This window comes from Bicyclus anynana, chromosome 15 (assembly GCF_947172395.1).
Source record: "Bicyclus anynana chromosome 15, ilBicAnyn1.1, whole genome shotgun sequence".
In the NCBI taxonomy this organism is placed as follows: domain Eukaryota; kingdom Metazoa; phylum Arthropoda; class Insecta; order Lepidoptera; family Nymphalidae; genus Bicyclus; species Bicyclus anynana.
The window spans coordinates 12,182,412-12,206,164 of NC_069097.1; the positions used below are offsets into that span (position 1 = coordinate 12,182,412).

General features: G+C 37.6%; 1 protein-coding gene across 7 annotated transcripts in view; it reads right to left on the reverse strand.

Annotated features, from left to right (window-relative positions):
* Positions 1-23,753, reverse strand: part of LOC112053498 (supervillin) — a 273,459-nt gene that overhangs the window by 216,579 nt on the left and 33,127 nt on the right. For 6 of the 7 annotated variants that reach the window (XM_052885955.1, XM_052885958.1, XM_052885959.1 and 3 more), the window contains exons 2-4: positions 20,821-21,118; positions 19,234-20,200; positions 4,014-4,122 (exon numbers count right to left, since the gene is read on the reverse strand). In XM_052885955.1, coding sequence (XP_052741915.1) covers positions 4,014-4,122; positions 19,234-20,200; positions 20,821-20,936 — 1,192 coding nt within the window. In that variant the 5' untranslated portion in view covers positions 20,937-21,118. Of the gene's footprint in view, positions 1-4,013; positions 4,123-5,422; positions 5,524-9,522; positions 9,668-19,233; positions 20,201-20,820; positions 21,119-23,753 lie in introns of those variants that run through there. The other variant, XM_052885961.1, reaches the window with a different exon arrangement.

A 23,753-nucleotide genomic window follows, 5' to 3' on the forward strand; every position in this document is an offset into this window, starting at 1 on the left:
TTTCCCTATGAAACCGCAATCAAGATTAATCCTATTCTCGATAAAGAAAAGGTTACCGAGGGGAACGACATCAAACGGTGCTATAATCCCCTAAAAAGAAATAAGGGGTTTATTAAAGGAAAGAAGATCATAAGGGATTATAAAAAGAAACGGAATCCTTAATCTTGCTTTTGCAGTAATATCACCCCGCGCTTCGCTGCGGTAAATTTTACCCTAGCGCTGTTGTATGTAGTGTATGCGATTTTCCGTACATTGAGTTCCTGGGTTTGATCCCCATCTTGAATAGCAATTTCTAATTTGCTCTGATCTGTTCGTAGATTATATACGAGTAGTTATTGATAGTAACTAGCCTATCGGTTTAGGAATATCACTAAGTGATTTAACATTCCAGTAAGCATTGTAGAAGCCCATATCCTACTATAATATTATAAACGCGAAAGTTTGTATGGATGTTCGTATAGCTTTTTGTTTGGATGTGTGTTACTCTTTAACGCCGCAACTACTGAACCGATTTGGCTGACATTTGGAATGGAAATAGATTTTACTATTTCCATTCCAAATACATAGGCTACTTTTCATCCCCGGAAAATCCATGGTTCCAGAGGGATTTGTCAAAAATTAAATTTCACGCGGACGAAGTCGCGGGCGTCCGCTAATATATTATATTCTACTAAGGATGAACTACACTATGGTATCGACAGATGATCAATGATGATGGTTTCCAATGTACCACTTCTAGATCTCGATAGACTATTCAATCGATTACGATAGAAGAAAGCATTTTTAGAGCAAAGCACCTACGACAAAAAAAAACTACATATACCTTGCTAGTTAAAGATCAACTAACCATCTTTTTTATCGACATCGAACGATAGTAACGTTAACTAAACGATGCTTTTATAATTTAACAGTTTGTTTTGAATTCATCTCCATTGCTCTTATTTGGTTTTATCGACATCGACCAATAGTAACGTTATTCTGTACTTAACGATGTTTTTTTTTATAATTCAACAGTTTGTTTAGAATTCATCACTTTTACTGCTATCGAACAATATCTATCCAATTACAAATAACCAATTGTTGGATAAGTGCAATAGAGATGACAATCTTCTCACCTGTAAAGAACTAACTCGACAGTGTGAGTTTCGAATTAGTCTCTAGACTTTTTTTAGTTTCGAATTAGTCTCTAGCTGAATAAAAACCACACTGTCGAGTTAATTAGTTACAGGTGAGAAGATTAATGGAAAACTCCTATCACTGAAACGAAAAAATTCCAACACGTGTTTTGAATATTTGCGGTACATATCCAAGAAGCTTATTTATGCCAGCCGTTAGGGTGATTTTATTGCAATCTGTAAGGTCGGCGTTCATTAAAGCGAACTGGAGAAGTAATCAAGATTCATTAGACGCTGAGATTTTATAGGTAAGTTTACAAGGGCAATGACCGCTTAGAGGCTTTTTTTTAATCTATGACTAGTTGACTGCAATCTCACCTGATGTTAAGTGACGATGCAGGTTAAGAATTAGTTAGAAGTTAGATAAGACTCATATTTTATTATGGTTGCATGCCTTCGATAAAAATGATAATCTGGTGCCATACACTTAGGGTATTATTAGTGTAATTCAGGCAAACGATGCCGAAAACAGGCTAAGCCCTCATTCGCACGAGAGGTTTTTTAACGGACGTTAAAAGTGCGTTCAAATATAGTATGAAGTTAAATGAAGGTTCATTTCCAACGCACAAAATTGAAAATGCAACAACTGATGTGTGAACATAATATACTTGGGAATGCATTTGTTATATTTGAACGCTTTTTAAACGTCCGTTAAAAAGTCTCGTGCGTATGAGGGTTAAGTTTACATTAATATGAACACAATAGCTCATTGAACCTTACTAGCTCAACGGTAAAAGCCAGAATCATCATCACGAGGGGTGGTGGTTCGATCCTTACCCCGTTGGTCTATTGTAGTAGATACCCACTCCTAATACAGTATTTCCCGACTACTTGGATGGAAATGGGAATATTGGACATATTTAAAAGATATGACAAATATTATTTTTTTAGTGGACTCAAAGGTGATTACAAAAATAAGAAAACTAATGTCGAACAAAGGTTATGAATCACAACGCTTGTCAGGACAACTTAATCAACAAATCAAACTGTAACCAAAATAAGACCCTAGAACGGCAGAGAATGACCTTGAGTGAAGTCACTTACTTGTGAACGATGTGTGTAGGGTTAAAGGCGCCTTTAACTGTTAACAAACACTCCCCTTTTCCACTCAAGTCACTCTCCCCGCCTATCCATAATAACCCATAAAGAATTACACAACAAGAGACGTGGACGGCTCGAACGCCACGAGCACACTGAAGCCAACACGAGATCGAGCGACGTCATATCCGTCACAGACTACTATTTCCAACACTAAACGGTGATAACAATTTAAAAAAAAACTATGAACGCTTAGCTACAGCATCCTTGTCCTATATGCTACATTCGTGCTGCAGAGTCTCAATATTTTAGCTCACCTTTATACCGGTTAAATAATTAATACCGCCTACCAGCTAAAAGCGGTACAAGAACATACGACTTCTTGCTTAGTGTCAGCACGTATGTTGACTTTGAGAGCGATTGTCTTTCGCGAATAGCGATCGGAATCGCGAGATTGGCTTTTCTAATAATAAATGGATATTACATTCCTACGTACTTTTTTCAATTTATTCTGTAATACTGAATAGAAGCAGATTATTCCGTGGAAATTCATGATGTAGGTATAACAGGTTCTGAGAGTTTCAACATTTTCTTAGAAGAGGAAAATAAAATTACAACGGATGATATTTTTATAGTGCTATGCCCTAGTAGCCTGTGCTAACAATTGATATAATAACTATAGACATATTATCGAGTCACTTGATTGATTATTTTTTATATCTATACTAATATAATAAAGCTGAAGAGTTTGTTTGTTTGTTTGTTTGTTTGATTGAACGCGCTAATCTCAGGAACTACTGTTCCGATTTGAAAAATTATTTCAGTGTTAGATAGCCCATTTATCGAGGAAGGCTATAGGCTATATATTATCCCGGTATTTCCACGGGAACGGGAACCACGCGGGTGAAACCGCGCGGCATCAGCTAGTAATTTATACGGGCAACAGTTAGGATCAAAGTCATTCTAAAAATTGCTCTTAAATAGACTTATAAATACAGGTTACATTTTCTACTACTTATTATTGTTACCGATCGCGATTACATTTACAATCGCACCGTCATATCTTATGTGTGTATTCAAATAATAAAAGCCTTAGAGTAGGACGTCATCAAAAGACGTTGCTGGATATATTTACTAATGTAGGTTAGTAATATCATGAATAGTATTACTAGACAAGTTATTATTATTAATTACTAGTAGAGAACCACGCGGTTTCACCCGCGTGGTTCCCGTTCATGTAGGAATACACGTCTTCGCCGGCGAAGACGCTGTGTTGCTTGTGATTGTGTTGTCTGGGAAGCATTGTCGTACAACGTTGCGGCGCCGCACCGCTCGTGTGCCCGCTGACACGGTGAAATCTTTGCGATGCGGCGCCGCAACCTCAGACCAATTATAGAAGGACCTGTATCGCACTCATAGTCACGAACAAAATTGTCTGTCGTTTTCTGAGGAAAACGAGCTTAGATTTTGTATGTAGCTTATACTAAACTTGAAGATTTTGCCCGTTTTATACAATATTCAATTACACAAAAAGGTATTTTTACGGAGCTATTTAACCGACGAACACGATTACAACTATTTAACATCGAGTCTATAGAGACAGTTTTTATAATCGCATTAGATCGTTGATCATATACTTTGACAGAAAAGTAACGTCTAGAGAGGCAGGTCCTTTACAATAATTGGTCTGAGGCCGCAACGCATCGTGTGTGTGCCCCCCCCCCCCGCTCTTACAGTTGTATGTCTGCGGTTGTATGTACTAGAATGATAGCGATAAAGTATGGCGAACTGGCGACTCACCGTCTGCGTCCAGGGGCGGCGGTGCGGGTGCGCGCTTTGGCGTGCTCGTGACACGCGGCGCGAGCTGCGCGCGCCGGCACGGCGGCGTGCATTCTGGTGCTTTGGCACGCTGGAATAGATAAACATTTCGTTATTAACATTATTTATACAAACTACCGGACGCCCGCGACTTCGTCCGCGTGGAATTCAGTTTCTCACATATTCCGCAGGAACCATGGATTTTTCCGGGATGAAAAGTAGCCAGGTGTGTTAATCCAGACTATAATCTAACTCTACTTCAAAAATTCAGATGATTCGGTTTAGTAACCGAGTCGTGAAAGAGTAACAAACATTGATACGTTTTTCGCAAATCTCGGCAATTCATGGATTTTTTACGGGATAAAAAGTAGCCTATGTTAATACAGAGTAAAATCTATTTCCATTTCAAATTTCAGCTAAATCGCTCCAGTACTAGCGGAGTTAAAGAGTAACAAACATCCAAACAAACATCCATACAGACTTCCGCGTTTATAATACTAGTAGGATATACAATGACAATGACATATTTGATGAGCCGTGATAGCCCAGTAGAGCCGTGATAGCCCAGTGGATATGACCTCTGCCTCCGATTCCGGAGGGTGTGGGTTCGAATCCGGTCCGGGGCATGCACCTCCAACTTTTCAGTTGTGTGCATTTTAAAAAATTAAATATCACGTGTCTCAATCGGTGAAGGAAAACATCGTGAGGAAACCTGCATACCAGAGAATTATTTTAATTCTCTGCGTGTGTGAAGTCTGCCAATCCGCATTGGGCCAGCGTGGTGGACTATTGGCCTAACCCTTCTCATTCTGAGAGGAGACTCGAGTTCAGCAAAGAGCCGAATATGGATTGATAATGATGATACAATGACAAGTTAGTCCTTGACTGCGATCTCATCTGAACTGACGATGCAGTCTAAGTTAGAAGCGGGTTTTCTTATTCGTTTTACCCGTGCCACAGAATCCAGAACGCGAATATCACTTCGCGGTACGTCTTTTCCGGTGGGATAGTAACTAGCCATGGCTGATGCCGTCACTTGATCGTATGTTTGGATTTTTGAATAACGGATTAGCTAGTTTTAACTAACGCATTTTTATATGGTTTTATGCAAATTAAGGAGAGTTTGGAGAAACATAATTTGTTTAAACAAACTCGGATGTACCTACCTATTGGTTGAAAATCCGCAAGTAAAAACAGAAAATAAATAACTTATACCTATCCACAGTTTGTGCGGTGCAGCGTGGTGCAGGTGACAGTTCGTTTCACTCTTGAAAGTTTGCCTCGATTCACGATAATAGGACGTATTTTGAATGGCATACATGCAACTGTCATCCGCACCATGCTACAGCGCACAAACTGTAATTTTGAAACTTTCCGATCATAATACTCACCGTTTTACTCTCCTTGAAGTATATTCGCATCTTGCTCACAATATCACGGACTCATGAGATTTATGATTGACATAAAATTCAAGAGTTCTTTTTTTGTTGAACTAGCCATAATAAGTAATCAAAAAATTATATATTTAGCACGTAAATTACAACATACATAAATACATATAGCTTAGCAAGTTCGTTCGTAACACTCGTAATGGTCCGCGCGGGCCGGGAGGGGGTAGCGATGCCACCGCGCGCCCGACTTCACACCCGCGAAGACCTTCCCTCTGCACCGCGCGGACGACTTCACACACGCGCAGTCATTCCCGCCCCGTCGCCCGCATGTCATGGAAGTGTCAACGAACTTGCCAAGCTTTAGTATAGTAGATAGATAAGATATAAGTAGGTATATAAAGATTGAAGGTTTTTTTTTTTTATTCTTTACAAGTTAGCCCTTGACTACAATCTCACCTGATGGTAAGTGATGATGCAATCTTAGATGGAAGCGGGCTAATTTGTTAGGAGGATGAAAATCCACACCTCTTTCGGTTTCTACACGGCATCGTACCGGAACGCTAAATCGTTTGGCGGTACGTCTTTGCCGGTAGGGTGGTAACTAGCCACGGCCGAAGCCTCCCACCAGCCAGACCTGGACAAATTAAGAAAATCTCAATCTGCCCAGCCGGGGATCGAACCCAGGACCTCCGTTTTGTAAATCCACCGCGCATACCACTGCGCCACGGAGGCTGTCAAGGTATAATGTAGTGAAAGTAATAAAATAGTACAAGTGCTTGCTTAAATGGGTAGATTTTAATCTAATAGGAACTATTCAATCTAAAACCAAATGTTTATGTGAACTAAATTGGTTGAAATATAGTCAAAGCAAATACCTAAACATTAATACAGAAAATACATTTTATAAGACATAAAATAAAATTTATTAGATATCCAAGAAATTACATTAAATATTCCGAAACTTTATTACCGAGACGCTACCGAGAAAAGACGAAAAAATACGAACAAGCAACGAGCAGCCTTCTAAGGACACAATGTAATTTAATAAGCACAAGACGGTTACGAAAACGGATTACAAAAGTTAGTAAATGTAATTCGAGACAAAGATCAAATTATCAAAAGCGAGTAGGTACGCTCTGCAACTTGTTATTGCGAAAACTAAACCTAGGTGCAAAGACATGGCAGTGATGTCCTTGCTAGCTAGAATGTTGATCTAGAATCTAGAATGCCTCCCACTTTATTCTAAGTTGTCATAGTAAAGTATGCTGATATTATGCCGGTAGACAGAGAAACGGGACAAAGTTCTAGAGCCGGGAATAAGTTATGCTTAGTACTAATAATATGTATATTACCTACTACTTAATATGTAGTAAATAAAAGGCTTTTACAGCGTGAGGCGTACGTTGAGGTTTCATTTCACCAAATCAGAACCCTTTATTTATTTAAAGAAATTCTCATGGATACCTTATCGCCACAGGGAGGCAAGAAGGTTACATCAAGCTGTGTGTGTCCTATATAACGCGTAGGTGAGAAGCACTGTCCACGCGTACATTGGATACGCGTACAGCTCCTGTACGGACCGCCGCGAACCTGTACGCGAGGTCAATCGATCCAGAGCGATTCGCGAGCCCCGGTCATTCTGTGTCTATTCATTTTGCCGTCTAAATATAGCGTACCCGGTAGTTTGCGTCTTCTTTAACGCGCGACCAGAAACCGACCGTGGCGACGCGGTACGCGTTGTCCAAGAATTTACGCGTAGCTGCAAGTATGGACATGACGTTCCGGACACGCGTAAACTGACTATATACCGGTGTACGAGCTATTTGTACGCACCTTCAAACTTCAACTGGCTAAAACCCCACCATGTTCCGACTAGTCGCATGATTGCTGGGCCACGGGAACAATTCGTAACTCACAAACGGCAACCGTCAGGCTCTCCTCTAGTGAGTTGAAAACGCATCGGGAACATTGAAAGCGTCAACTAGAGGACTTATCTCCGGTGGGCGACAGATTCTCCTTATCCATCACCCAGAAATCCTCATCTAAGAGCCAAATGGTGGTCGTGAGCGTCCGAATCTCCTACAGCGGATAGGATAATCATCATCATCATCATCATATCAGCCGATGGACGTCCACTGCAGGACATAGACCTTTTGTAGGGACTTCACGATTCTGAGCCACCTGCATCCAGCGAATTCCTGCGACTCGCTTGATGTCATCAGTCCACCTGCTGACGGGTCGACCAACACTGCGCTTTGTAGTGCGAGATCGCCGTACCAACACCATGGGATCCCAACATCCATCGGCTCTTCAAACTATGTGCCCCGTCCATTGCCACTTCAGCTTCGCGACTCGTTGAGCTATGTCGGTGACTTTGGTTGGATAGGATAATACTCCACGTAAACCTTTCTCAACCTCATCAAATCAGAGCACGACCAAACTCAATTTATTAACTTGGATAACTGTGATCTCAAGGGACCGAATGAGGAAGAATAACCGAATGTCTGCAAATATACTCGAGTGGGGTCTCAAATAAAAGCGCACTGAAAGAGAATATTGATGAGTTGATTGATAGTGTAATTAATAATATCATGACCTTCGGGGGTTTTTAAAAATTTTCAATTTTATGTTATTTATGTTATCAATTATTCTGCGGTGATATTATTCTGCAAGTTATCGTAATTATAATACACCAGGGCTGTGCGCGCTACAAGCTGTCCATATAAAGCTCGATTGTGCGAACGAGGTTAACCCCCATTACGTTTCCGATCGACAGCCGAGCGATTAAATACTACTTTAGCCGCCTAGGACACAGAGCAAATATCACTAAATATCGAACGATGATACTTTTGAAGTCATCATCATCTTCAATATATAATAATTTATTTATTTGGGTATCATCCGCGAAAAGCCGACGAACCCCTGCGACAACATCACGCAGGTCAGACAAAATACCCTCTACGTACGTTTCACCCCGAAAACGAGGCATCCTCAAGAGATGTTGACTCTACAACATGCAATTGCAAAAATTTTTTTTTTTTTGCAATTGCACGTTCTAAAGTATAAATAAATTATTATATATTCATGATGAACTTCCGCAAAGCAACGCCTGCTTCTATCCAATATCATCATCTTCATTATAGCCCTCATTCGCACGAGAGTTTTTTTTAACGGACGTTAAAAAAACATTCAAATACAATTTTCAATTTTGGGCGTCGGAAATAGACCTTCATTTAACTTCATACTATAATTGAACGCTTTTTCGTTAAAAAAAACTTGATGGGTGTAAATGACTTTGAGCCGTTTTGAATACTTTTGAAATTTCTACGCCGTATTGTACTAGATTCAATTTAGTTTAGAAGGGGACAAATATTATATACTATGTTGTTGAATACTAAATTACACTGTGAACGGAAGCGGCATTGCTCATGTAACTAACATTGTTTTCACTAATTAGAATAAATGTTGCAGTATTTTTGCTCTACACTATTTGAATTCCTACTAAATTAGTAATAACGTACACATCTATATTAGTTTAGGACACACACACACACACATCTATGTTTAGTTTAGTTAATTTATGGGATATTCAGAATTTATTTATGTAAATGAAAAGACGTAATTTTAAGTAATTTGACAACAAAAATAAATAAGCGTCAAATGTTTCACACGGAGAAAATAGAAACAAAATATAAATTCATTGAAAATATGAGACGCACTTGATTGAGAATTAAAAAATATGAGATCTAATAACACAATCGTGTCATACTTAAACTGTGAAAGTGTTTAACTTTTAAAATTAAATCAAACAATATAAAAGCAAACACAACTTTCCCCATCAATACTAAACAATTAGTTACAAACGAATGACTCCAACAAACGCGGAATAATAAAACCGTTAAAATACAACAACACATAAACGTTATGATTTAACAATTATATAAAACAAGCAACACATGACGAAACCAATGACTCAATTCAGACACATAAACACGAACAGAGCACCAATGATTTAAGATTTAGGATGTTGAATGAGTAACAGTAATAAATAAGAGAAACAGTAATGAAAAAGTAAGTAAAATACGTAAAAAATGAACAACCAAATTAGCAGTTGTTAATTTGTGGCACAAAACTGGACATGCGCGTCGCTCGCGCGTCGTATTCGCAACTGCCGGTGCGCGGGCGCATAGTCTTTCACTTAAGTTTCGATCGTAAAGGTGTGTGTCTAATGAATTAACCCATGCCATACAGTTTCTTTACACGCTTTATATTAGCTTCACTTGTAACTATGCATGTAAGAAAATCATGGAATCTTAATTTGACCCACTTCCCGGTCTTCGATTAGGATGAAATATTGCACACGCTCTGAGTTCTGATGACAATACATGACTAGCTAAGAAACGTCATTACAAATCCAATATGGCGACCTCCCCAATCACTTATAACTTTGTATGTAAGAAAATCATGGAATCTTAATTTGACCCACTTCCCGGTCTTCGATTAGGATGAAATTTTGCACACGCTCTGAGTTCTGATGACAATACATGACTAGCTAAGAAACGTCATTACAAAGCCCATATGACAGCCTTCCCAATCACTTGTAACTTTGTATGTAAGAAAATCTTGGGAATCTTAATTTGACCCACTTCCCGGTCTTCGATTAGGATGAAATTTTGCACACGCTCTGGGGTTCTGATGACAATACATGACTAGCTAAGAAACGTCATTACAAATCCAATATGGCGGCCTCCACTAGATGGCGGACTGGCTGTTTGAAATCCACCCCCATGATATGGATATCAAATGAAAGGGTATTCTATAAGAAATACGAAAAAAATTGTCACGTGACTTAATCCAATATTTGTAATTTTTAGTACGTGCTAGATGCGTGTTTTTAGTTTATTAAATTATTTAAGGTTATTTATTTATAAACCATTAACTTGTCACTCGCTTGACTGCGATGTCACCTGATGTTATGTTGATGTTTGTTGACGTTGTAGTCTCATCTAATCATCAGTTTATTAGAACTTAAACTTAGACTTTGCTTACAATCTGAATATGATTTAGAATAAGATTGTAAGCAAAGTACTTACTAGCAAAAGAGCAATTTAATACCTAGATAAAACTTAGATTCTAATAAACTAATTAATATAATATTATGTGTCTTTTAATTAATATAATAAATAAGAAAGCAAAGTACTTCTCGTAGTAAACAGAGCAATTTAATAATAAAACGCAAATTGTTACAAACTTGTACGCAAAAATGAATATAATATAGTCTGTCTCCAAGAAGGGGACCCTGGCTTATAAGTTGGACGCTAAAATAAGCTGAAAATGATGATGATGATGATTGTAAGGACCCTTGTCCTTACTATAAGATAAGTTAATCACTGGCTCATTCCTATACTTGTATGGCAAGCAGACCACACACGACCACCCCGGTCAAGCGCCGGTGATATACTGTCCCATACCCCCACTAACAATGTACATGAGATAGTGTATGTAGTGTTGTAGGTATCTATTTAGTATACACAAACAGTACAATGATGATGATGATGATGATGATGATGATGATGATGATGATGATGATGATGATGATGATGATGATGATGATGATGATGATGATGAATATGGTTGTCAATAAGAAAGTAACAATGTAAAGTACTAGAAAAGAGTAAGTTGAAACTGTCGCCATTAAAGTACCAGTACAACCGCACAATTTCAAGCATGAGCGACGCATTCACAGAACACAAGCATCAATTATTTCGCCGAGTAGCGTACCACGGCGTGACATGCAAGGCGGAGTAAAAAACATTACTTCTTCTCTGTACACACGTTGGTACATGCTTGTAGAATGTTTTAATTAAATCATGGAATCTTAAAATCGTGTCCGCTGGCAATCTTCGATTCAGCATTACTTTTCTAAATCATTGATTCATTGGATGCGCACTTGTTACTCAATATTACCGAATAAGTTAAATATTTAATAGAAATAGCCGTTTGCGCCACGCGGTTTTACCCGCATGGTTCTCGTTTCCGTAGGAATACGGGGATAAAATATAGCCTATAGCCTTCCTCGACAAATAGGACTATCGAACACTAAAAGAATTTTTCAAATCGGATCAGTAGTTCCTGAGATTAGCGCGTTCAATATATTATCCCCGTATTCCTACGGGAACGGGAACCACGCGGCGTCAGCTAGTTGGTTAATAAACGACGAAGTTATGAGGTAACAAACATTAAAAAAAAACATACGCGTCGAATGGCCAACCTCCTCCTTTTTTTGAAGTCGGTAAAAAAACAACCCTCCGACAGTAAAAAAATGCTGTAACTTTTGTATGGAAAACATGCATTGTTTATTACAAAACTTACAACGAGGTCGAAATCGATGATAGTACCCAAATACGAAGACTCGAGCGACTACGAGGTCGCCCGCATGTCAACGCGTCTCCATACGTACAGACAGAGAGCTTGAATAGACCAGACCTACCTCATTTTAGGAGTCAGTCCATGCTTCCATGTTACCATATGTAAATATGGTAGCCAATTGTGGAGTTTGGACCATGGTGGCTTTGAAAGATAGCAGGTTTCAAGGCTCTGGATCCACAATAGGGTAATTGACTCCTATCAAATTTAATAATAAACAACATTAATTTCAACTAAGCCTTCCGCTTCCGCACCTTCACACAGGAAGTAAAACTATAAGAAATTGTAATTGTTATCAATTGTAAATTATAGTACTGTATGACTTTTTCATTTCAAAAGAGCAACTGTTGAGTTTAGTATCTTCTCAGCAGAAAGTTGAGTTTAGTAGTTGAGTATCTTCTCAGCAGAACCTGCCTTCCGAACCGGTGGTAGAATCTTTACAAATAGTCAACTGACGTGTCAAAAGTGCTTGTAAATTGAGCCTACTTGAAATAAATGAATTCTGATTTTGATTTTTTTTTGATTCCGCACTTGCGGAAATAGAAACAGCGATCTGTTGCAACACTAAAAAAATATTAGTTATTAACTTGTAAAGAATAAAAAAAAAATACATCAAGTAACATTGTGACGTCACAAAATGGACAACAACGTTTTTTACGTTTGGATAATTTAAAAAAAAATGATTTTTAAATTAAGTTTTATAAGAAATCCTTATAAATTAATATCGATATATTTCGGACCCCTATTCCATGTACTGTACGAAATTAATATTGTTTATATTTTGTCTTGCAGCCTTCGTAAAATGCGGTATGTATGGGTCTCGCAGGTTATTGGTCCACAATACAATACAATACAATTAATACAGTGGGTGCTACCAAAATTGGTTAAGACCGCTTGACTGAACGCAGCTACCATATATCTGATCAATAAAGATAAAAGACAAAATGTTTAACAAAAAATGCTGATTTAATATTTTACAAAAAAGTCGTTTTGAAAGTAGCGTTATGAAATTTTGCAGACTGGTCTTGCGAAATTTCGCTAAAGGCTAAAGTTCGCTGTGAACGGTAGAGGTAATAAGAATAAGTACAAGTTGGATAAGACAACACTAAACTTATGATTGTATAAGATAAAACGAAATGAAGTTGGAAGTCCCGTTCATGATTATACAAATCGATATAACAACTTATACGATAAACTATATACGAATATATAAAAATGAATTGCTGTTTGTTAGTCTGGCTAAAACTCGAGAATGCCGTTCTCGAGTTTTATTTTCAGAACGGATTTATCTTCTTGAAATGAGAAAAGTTCTCTGCAATCGCAGTCTTAAGATCCCTTTGCGCATTCGACTCATTTACACTCAGTTACATCTGGCCCATACTTCTATAAAGATGTAAAGCCTGAACAGTAAAAGAGGAAATCAGGAAACGTATAGAAGCGTTCGAAATGTGGGCGTTTAGACGCATGCTGGCTATCAGTTGGACTCACAAAGTGACGAATGCCGAATTTTCTATTTCCCATACAAATGTTTAAGTGTCAAGGGGTAGGGGCTAGCGTAGGGAAGGGTAGGGAGAGGTAGGGGTAGGTTAGGGGTAGGTTAGTGGTAGGGGAGGGGTTGGGTAGTATAGAGTAGGGATAGGGAAGAAGTGCACATAATCAAAGCGAAGCTTGATCGGGTCCGCTAGTATATAATAAAATAAATATGATAGTGTATAATAACTAACTAGCCAACGCCACGCGGTTTCACTTGCGTAGTTCCCGTTTCTGTGAGGATACTGAGATAAAAAATAGTCTAAGACACTCACAATTAACGATGCTTTGTAGTGGTAAAGAATTTCCAAAATCGGAATATCCCCTACAATACCACAAACTTTACCTCTTTATAATATCAGTATAGATAAACTTTCAAACGAAGTCGGAGGAATTCGCTAGTCTACTATATGTTGCAGTAAAAACTGTAAACACACCACAGCTACAAGCTGCATCTATATTAAGCGGTTCTTGGCACAACCATTTGAGGCTATTAAATTGAGCTTTTGCAATCTACATACAATTTAATGACAGAGCCATATTTGCCCGGCCACTTGACCCGATTGCATGCCAAGGGTTTGATCGCTGGATGTCATCCCACTGACCTAGCAAATGCAGTAGGTATCTAACATGTTTAACCTATAAAAGCGTTTATAAAGCGTAGTTGATTCAGAAAAGACGTGATTTTGTGCCTACATTTGTACTGTCAAAAAGACAACACATTAAACAAAGCTTTTACGAGTAAGTAAATTAGTACAGGAACCTGTCCATTTTTTACATTTCTGGGACAAGATTTTTTTTATATACCTACACAAGTTGACTCTTGACTACAATCTCAAATGGTAAGTGATGATGCAATCTAAGATGGAAGCGGGCTAACTTGTTAGGATGAAAATCCACAACCTTTCGGTTTGTATACGACATCGTACCGGAACGATAAATTACTTGGCGGTGTTTGCCGGTAGAGTGGTAACTAGCCACAGCAGAAGCCTCCCATCAGCCAAACCTGGACCAATAAATAAAACCACAATGGGCCCAGCCGGGGATCGAACTTAGGACCTCCGTCTTGTAAATCAACTGCGCATACCACTGCGCTACGAAGATTTGATGAATGTACGCGAAATTCTGTTTTCACAAATCCCGCGGGAACCATGGATTTTTCTGGGATGAAAAGCCTAAGTGTTAATCTAGAGTAAACCCTATTTCCATTCCAAATTTCAGCCAAATCGCAGCACAAACAAACATACACACAAACGTACGCCTTTGAACGAGTAATATTAGTGTGATTATATCTGTAACACGTTGGGCCCAAACCTAATAGCCTCGTTGGTCCAGTAGTTAGCCCATACTTCAAATCATAAGTCCAAAGTTCGAACCTTGAGTGTGAAATGTTGAGATTCTTTCGAGAAATTGTCAGCTCGGAGTTGAAAAATTTCTAAAGTTTAAAAAGCTTCTCAGCGTTACGCGGTCGTACATGATCTCTTGATAGATAACGTATGTTATTAGAAAGTTTAGTTTTAGTTAAAAACTCCAGATGGCGTTACAAGACCTCTAGGAGTTTTACGACAGAACTTGCAGAAAAATTTTACAAAAAAAAACTAAAACCAATCAAATTCCACATATTACAAAAATAAAAATTGCAATTAACCATTCCGCAGATGCTTATTTTTTATAAACTAAAATAGACAAACGAACTTGAAGAACCATAAACCTTGTACACAACAAATGACTCAATTTTCCTATGAAATAAACGGGCAAACAAATAGCCGTAGATTACATCGTTAACTAGCAATATATGTAGAGGTTAAGGCTGCATACGAGCACCATATACGGTAAGTAGTAATAACTAACTCAACAGTCAAGTTTAACCGCACAATATTATTCCAAAATTAAAATGATATGACTATTTATGGTAAGCTTAACTATAATATTGTTAACGATATTCACTATTTGTTTATGACTAATAAGTGATTGTTAAGCTATTGCATAGCTATAGCCTTGAGCGCGGGGACCGAATCCAGAAATTCCGTAACGAAAAAACCTCACGCTCCCCACTCCGACGGGCAACAAATACGATTAACAATACGATTTACAAGATTCAGTTACAAAACAAACAAATGTGTTACTTCTTACCGAAACTTGCATGACGCATGATAATCTGATTGAAATACCCAATTTTAATTGTATTGTTCAGTTCAAACGAGATACTGTTTCAAAAGGTGGGGTAGCTATTTACCAAAATGAAAATGATATTACTAATATTATGACTCCGAATATTGAAATAAATATTGCACACGTTAGCGATGTTAGGCGCTCAGTTGTTGGAGATATTTTTTTATAACATTATAAGTTAGCTATTGACTACGATCACACATGTGTAGCCTGGCAAGTTCGTTGATGACACTCTCATGATATGCGGGCGACGGAGGGAAAGACTGTGCGGGTATAAAATCGTGCATGCGGGGAAGTGAGGTGCATCAGTCATGGGTTTTCATTCATCGCTACGCGCCCCCTCACCCGCGGGAACATCGGGAGTGTATTCTGAACGAGCTACAAGTTTATTCTAACCATACCTCTGACGGTTTCTACGCTGTATCAAACCGAAACACTTATTCGCTTGTCAGCAAGTATATACCGGTAGGGTGGTAACTAGCTATGGCCGTTGCCTACCAGACCAGGAGATCTCATCATTATAAACCCATATTCGGCTCACTGCTGAGCTGGAGTCTCCTCTCAGAATGAGAGGCGTTAGGCTAATAGTCCACCACAATTAAGACGATTCTCTGGCATGCAGGTTTCCTCAGTATGTTTTTTCTTCACCATTTGAGACACGCGATATTAGATTTCTTAAAATACACACAACTGAAAAGTTTGAGGTGCATGCCCCGCACTGTATTCGAATCTACACCCTCCGAAATCGAATGCAGAGGTCATAAACACTGGGCTATTACGGGCCAGGGGATCCATTCAGTAAAAAGTTTTGAATAACTTGTAAGTGCGATTTTCGACTTCATTCACCTCTATTCTTCTCTTCTAAGATCACGTGATCACGTGAACATATCTTCGTCATTAATAAATGCTAAAAGTTTATCACTCCATGTTTATACCTTCTACATGTCAACTATGGTGGAAGTAGCACGTTTCAAAAATCAAAATCCATACATTCATAGCATAATTTGTTTATTAGCAATTAATCAATCGATCCACATTGCTATTATACGCGAAAAATTGATGAAGCCATAGGACAACGTCACCCAGATCCAGCTGGAAACCCGCTACACTTATTTCACCCCGGAGTGTTGATGAAGATGATGATGATGATGACGAATCAATCAATCAATCAATCAATCAATTATTTATTTGCACACACATGCATTATATCTACACTAATATTATAAAGCTGAAGAATTTGTTTGATTGAACGCGCTAATCTCAGGAATTACTGGTCCGATTTGAAAAATTATTTCAGTGTTAGATAGCCCATTTATTGAGGAAGGCTATAGGGTATTTATTATCCCCGTATTCCTACAGGAACGGGAACCACGCGGGTAAAACCGCGCGGCGTCAGCTAGTATGTATAAACAGGTGGTCGGTAGATGTAGATGGTAAATGTATCTTGCCAATCTTGCAAATTATAATAAGTATGTGTTATTAAATTAATTCAAATGACAATTTCACCATTTAAAATTTACATCTTTACAATAATTTTATAAGTTTACGAACCATAAAGAAACTCCAGGATAGTAACGCCTACCTCTATTCAATATTTTTTTCATGTTTTCTCCGGGATAATATGAGAACTAGTTACTTATCTTTGTGGCAACCATTGCCCAGAGTGATGTTTAATATTTAATTGAGTTTTTCGAAGGGTTGCCATGATGCTTATTATCCGTGAGCCGTGAATGTAAATTTTGCAAACGAATTGAAATATCGTACTTCTGAGCACGAGTCTCGTCTCAGAATGAGAGGGGTTTGGTCAATAGTCCACCAGGCTGGCACAATGCGGATTGCAAGACTTCACACACATAGAGAATTAAGAAATTTCTCAGGTACGTAGGTTTCCTCGCGATGTTTTTCCTTCACCGTTTGAGATACGTAATATTTGGATTATCTATTTATATTTTTTATGTCTTAATTATTATAATTTATAGTTATTTAATTTGAGTAAATTTATTTTGCAATTTTTGCAAGCAAAACTTGAATTTATACTATAATTTTCTTCAGAATCGAATGCCTTGCTGATATTTTTCCGTGACTCCTAAAAAGTTACCAAAAAGAGCTCTTACTCTTGTGAATCAGACTGTAATACGAGTAGGCGTTATATGAGACCATCACAACAATTTAGACAGTAACGTATAACGTATGTAATAAATATGATTTTCTCCAAAATCGTTATAAAAATCCGAGCTAGTCTCAGCTGTTCATATATAATTATCAAACGGCTCGTTCTCACAAATCCCCCAGGAAACCATAGATGTTTTCGGCATAAAAGAAAAAGTAGCATAGTATTCTGCTTCAAGGTTCCATTTATAACTTAGCCTACTACCTACTACCTACCCTTTTTTAATTTTTTTCTGTCATAAGAACCTTCTCCTGACAATAACAAACACATCGAAAGAAAAGTTGTGAAATCGGTCCAGCCGTTTGATGACGTGACCAAGGGAAATATGGATTTATTTATATATATACTCGTATAGATTAGTAAAACTATAAATTAATTGTCATTGCCCGCTTCACGTACAATGCCCCTGTAATATATATTGATCGTTTAAATAGAATATTAGATAGATATATGTACTATTCACTACGCCTCTGTTGGTAAGACGATACTCTAGGCATCAAAAGATTATTGGGAATTAACATTAACCAATGTTTACGATACCACCCACGCGTATCGATTTTCTGTCCAAGTCAAAGCGATCCGAGACAACAACAAGTAATTTACTTGTATTGATCTTATTTGAGCAAACTATTATTAGGAAATATTCGATAAACAAAGAAACTTTCACGAAAGTATCAGAGAAGAAAAGTTTAAGTAATTAATAGCTTGTTTGTTATTATGATTGGGAAATGGGATTTTAGCCATTATTCAGAGACAAAATTAATTATTTATACAATACTCGTAATATCCCCTCGACCAAATCTCATGTTAAGACAAACCATCTATCAACGCAGTAAGTATTTTAGTACAAAAACTTGAAAACACACAAAAATGATTAGATTGGTTTAAAGGCGAAATACCAAGAGTCTTATTAAAAAATAAGAACAATGTACTTTTAACGTACGAAGTTTTTGAATTTGAATTTTGAATTTTTGAATTGTAATCATTATCCTAAACGAAATAAACATTAAAGTTTATTTTGCACCAAGAATAAACGAAAACATTTCGTTGGATTTCTGAGTCTCTTTTTGTGTTGTGTTGTATTGTAGTTATGCAAAAATCATAGAATTCTTCCCTTGCTTGGGAAGATATAATCTAATATCTAATCTTTTTTGGGATTCAAACTTGAACAAATAAATATTGTCCACGAAATACTAAGACAAAATATTTATCACTCCGTCATCTGTTACACACATCCGTCATATCTGAGAGAATAAATGTAATCTTGCTTGTTATTGACCTATTTTATAACAGTAACCATTTTTATAATCCCCGAAAAAGTCATAAAGCTAAACTAAGTATTGCTTAACTTAAGCGACCATTTCCTATGAAAGGTACTGATTATTTGGATTCTTTTAAGATCTTAAGTGATTTTGAGAGGTTTTAAGCAGCCACGATTTTTTTTTGTCAATATTCTCTACATTATACTACTGAATTGGCCTACTATATTTTGATGATGATGCTCTATACTCACCGGAGTGTTAACACCATCAATCCCGTTTTCAACAAGAATGTCCTCGAACAATATATCGGCTTCGCGCGGCGAACATAGATTACTGAGCAACTCACTAAACCTTTCTACTTTACGAACACACACTGCACCCAACAACCCCACTTCAGTTTTCACATTTTTTGGCACAACACAAGTTTCCACTTTCACCGGATCATCAGTTCTACTAACAGCTATCGATTCTTTAATAGGAATGTATGAATTTTTGTGACTAATCTTGAGCTCTTTCTCCTGAGCCACATTGTTCTGCACAGGAACGTCGTTAACTTCAATTTTAACTTTATTATCGTCAATCAAGTCGTTGTATAAAACATCAAACCTTTCTCTCTCCAAACTATTGGAATTACTTTTATTACCAAGTATATCATTCAATATGTCATCAACGTCAATACTCTTATCGTCATCCGTTAAACTATCTATTTTAATTGCTTCAGTCACACTAACTCTCGTTTTCTTGTCTTCTTTCTTTGAACTATTCTTTTCGTCAACGCTTTTCCCTTTAGGACTAATGACTAAATTAATTTTGTCTTTTTCTAAATTACTTTTATTATTGGAATGTTTAAGTTTCGACCTAATAGCACCATTATCTTTCTCTGGAAAGCAAGTAGTCGACGCGCTTTTTAAATTTTCTTTCTCGTGACTTTGCCTTCTATTAGAATTTGTTCGCGTTTTATCTCTATCTATAATTTTAGCGGTTTTTTGCGTTTTATTTTTTTCATCTTCTAATAAATTTTGAACAGACGAACTTCTGTTTGTTTTCTTTGTCAACTGGCAAGATTCTGAACTATTGGCTGCGGCAGCTCTCAAGCGTGAAGTTCGCGTGGTTCGTATAGGCACTGATGTTGAGGCTGTATTCAGGTTTAACTCTGAGGAAGACTTCAGGTTTGTGACAGTATCTTCTAAAGGTGACCGAGCTGCTTTCTTTGGACGCCTGAAATGAGACAGAAATAAACATTTAGTATAGATCAATAATGCCACTCTATGGACTGTCTCCAAGATTAAGTAAAGAGTAAGAAATCAAAGTTTCAAGAGGAATTGCTACTTTGGTAACCTATACTAATGTTATAAAGGCGAAATTGCAGTCGTTAGTTTGGGAATTTAGTTGCTTTATGCATGAAATTTAACATTAAAATTGTCAGGGGTAAAATATTTCGTATTTATATTATATTTAGTATACCGTTACTAATAAGCTACGAGTATATACACGTTCAACCATTGACCCTTCATTAAAAACGTGCAATGTATTTCTACTGGTTTTATTGCACAAATTAACAGTTTGCTTTTGACTATAAAATCGACAAAAAATGTGATTTCCAAACGATAATTTAAACGGCATTTGATGCCATACGCCACCCTTATATCATCTATGAAGATTGTATGGTGTAATCTCTGGATCTTGTGAACCGATTTTAAAAATTCTTTTACCACTATAAAGCCACGTTATTCGTCTGTGACACAGGCTATATTTTATCCTCATATTTTAACGGGAACAGAAACTATGCGGGAGATACCGCGTGTCGTCTGCTAGTTATGTAATAAAAAAGCATTTACCTTTCAGTAACGTTAGCGGAGAACAAAGTGGCTGTTCTAGCGATGAGCTGCACCCTCCGCTCTTCCTTGTATCTTTGTATCCTGGCCGCGCGGGCCTCGTCCGCTGATTGGCTCATTTCGTCTTCCGACTTCAGACTGTGTCACGTACTACTGTCTGCGATTGGTCTATTGCTTCGAAGGCTATTACGTCTACGAGTCTTGTCTAGCATGGCGACATCTAGCGCCTTACGGGCGGAATCATTGGCAGTGATGAATACAGGCTAAGGCTTGGGAGGTAGGCTTCAAGGCGTTGCGGTATCTGAAATTTACAAAATACACGATTTTACTCATACAATTTAAACATGAAGCGCTGTTTGTTCTAATACAGGGGTAGTTATAATTAAAAAAATACTAATACTAGTTATAATAATTAAAAAATATATAGGAAAAGCCCTAATGCGTTAAATTATTGAGTGGAAGTTAACCGAGTCAGATGTAGACTATTTTAATATTACAAAGAGGTGAAGTTTGCAGGGGGTAATAGCTGGATCAACAAAACAGATTTTGATAATTCTTTTATCATTAGAAGGCTACGTTATTTGTGAGTGTCATAGGCTATATTTTATCCTCGTAATCCCACAGGAACGATGAATTCACGTGTAAAACCGCGGGGCGTCTGCTAGTAAATAATCTTGAAGTTGTTTATAAAATACGAACAACAATTTTGCAGAATATAGATCAACGTTCAGTTAGAGATAATAGTAAAAACAATGCGAATTCCTGTAGCTAAGTAAACCAGTTTCTTCCAAGTCGAAACAAAGGGAATTAGCACGTGTAAAAATAATGTCTGCCACATTATTTTTACACACATACAATATAAGCTGTCGCACGCAAAATAGCAGAAACAATGCTGTTTAACTTATCGGGGACCACGAAGTGTGTATCAAGGCGCGTTGGCCTTTGTTCCATTGTTGCCATCCACCCCGTAAAGTACGCTTCTGCGAAATGGTTTAAGTGTAAGAATGATACTTAAGCCATTTCACAGAAGCGCACTTTACGGGGAGGATGGGAATTAGTCCTAATTAGTTTATCACGAATTATATACCTACAGATTAATTCCTTTCTTTTTCCACTTTTCTCTAGGAGGAGGGATAGGTGGAGGTTATACGTTCTGCTATATGTATATTTATTTTTACGTATCTATGTTCAACGATATTTCCGTCATTTATGGACCGATTTTGAAAATTCTGTTTTTGTTTGGAAGCGTATACTTCCAAGGTGGTCCCATTTTTTTCAGATCTGATGATGGCATCCTGGAGAAATCGAGTGGAATTTTCGAAAATCGTAGAGACGACTACTCGTAGTGCTTAGCTTTTCCGTCAAGTATCTTAAACGCTCAAAGCTTTACAGCAATTATCTCGTGTTTTGGGTTGATTAATGTGTATTGATGAGAACTATACATCTAGATAGTGACTGTCATTAGGGGTCTGATGATGGAGATGACGAACAGTAAATGGAACTCCTCAACAATGCACAGAAGCTAGCTTGTATTTGGGCTTGACTAATTTATATTGATGAGATCTTTCCACCTAGATGGGTCATGACTGCATTAGGAGTCTGGTGATGCAGACGAAGGACAGCTAAGGGAACTCTTGGACGGTTCACAGAAGCTACCTTGTGTTTGGGCTTGATAAATTTGTATAGTTAAAAATTTCCATCTAGATGGCTTGTGACTGCATTATAGGTCTGGTGATGAGGAGCAAGTACAGTAAAGGGAACTCCACGACGGTTCACAGTAACTACCTTGTGTTTGGGCTTGATAAATTTGTATTGATGAGAACTTTCTACCCAGTTGTTTTAAATAGGTATTCATACTTCGTGTTGTTATAGGGGAAATGAAATTTTGTATGTGACTTAAGGTAGTACTTTCAAAGTTGGGATTGTAGAACCTAGGTCATAAGAAAATAACGTTTCAGCTAATTGCTTATTTCCCTTCCTTCCTTATTGACCTTCTGTTCAGTTTGAAGGCGGTGCCAATTAAGTGTCGTGTTTTAATTAAAGCCGTTTCTGAAAGAACTACAGCAATTTTGCAATTTAAACTGTTTAAACTATTTAAATTAATACATCACTGGCTGGGCATGGGAGCTACGCGGATGAAACCGCGAGGTTCTCTTAGTGCTAAGTTAATTGGGATTGTTTTACATCTAGTATCAAGTGTCTTCTTGTTCACTAATTAAAATCGGCACTAAGAAAATTATAGTTAATTGCTAACAAGATTTACGGTACACGGTTAATTTAGGATCAAAGGGCTTTAATTAATCTTAGACACGATGATTAAGTTGGGGACGAGAGTTAACACGATATCAAATCAAAAGCGAACTTGATTAAACTTCATTATCGTTTACGGTACTAACAATTCATAGTAGTTATAAGTAGGTAGATAGGTACTTGTGTAGGTATATTAGAAATACAACTTTTAAAAAAGACAGACTTGTCAGATTTCTCATAGTAGCAGTATATAACAACCCATATTCGGCTCAGTGTTAAGCACGAGTCTCCTCTCAAAATGATAAGAGCTGACAAAATGCGGATTGGCAGACTTCACATACCTAATTCTCAGGTATGCAGGTTTCCTACTGATGTTTTTCCTTCACCGATTTCTCTTTGATCTAACGAAAGATTTCAAAGAAACTGTTTTTTTATGCACATACCTATCTTTTACGCAATACACAAACACCCTTAGCATAGTACTTCGTACCTAATACCACTCATCAATTCATCATCACAACAAATTCGGCTCACTGCTGAGCCTTTTTTAACGGACCTTAAAAAAGCGTTCAAATAGAACAAATGCATACCCAAGTATATTTTCACACATCAGCGTTTTAAAAACGCGACGCGTATTTCTAAAGCGTTGTTTGCATTTTCAATTTTGGGCGTTGGAAATAGACCTT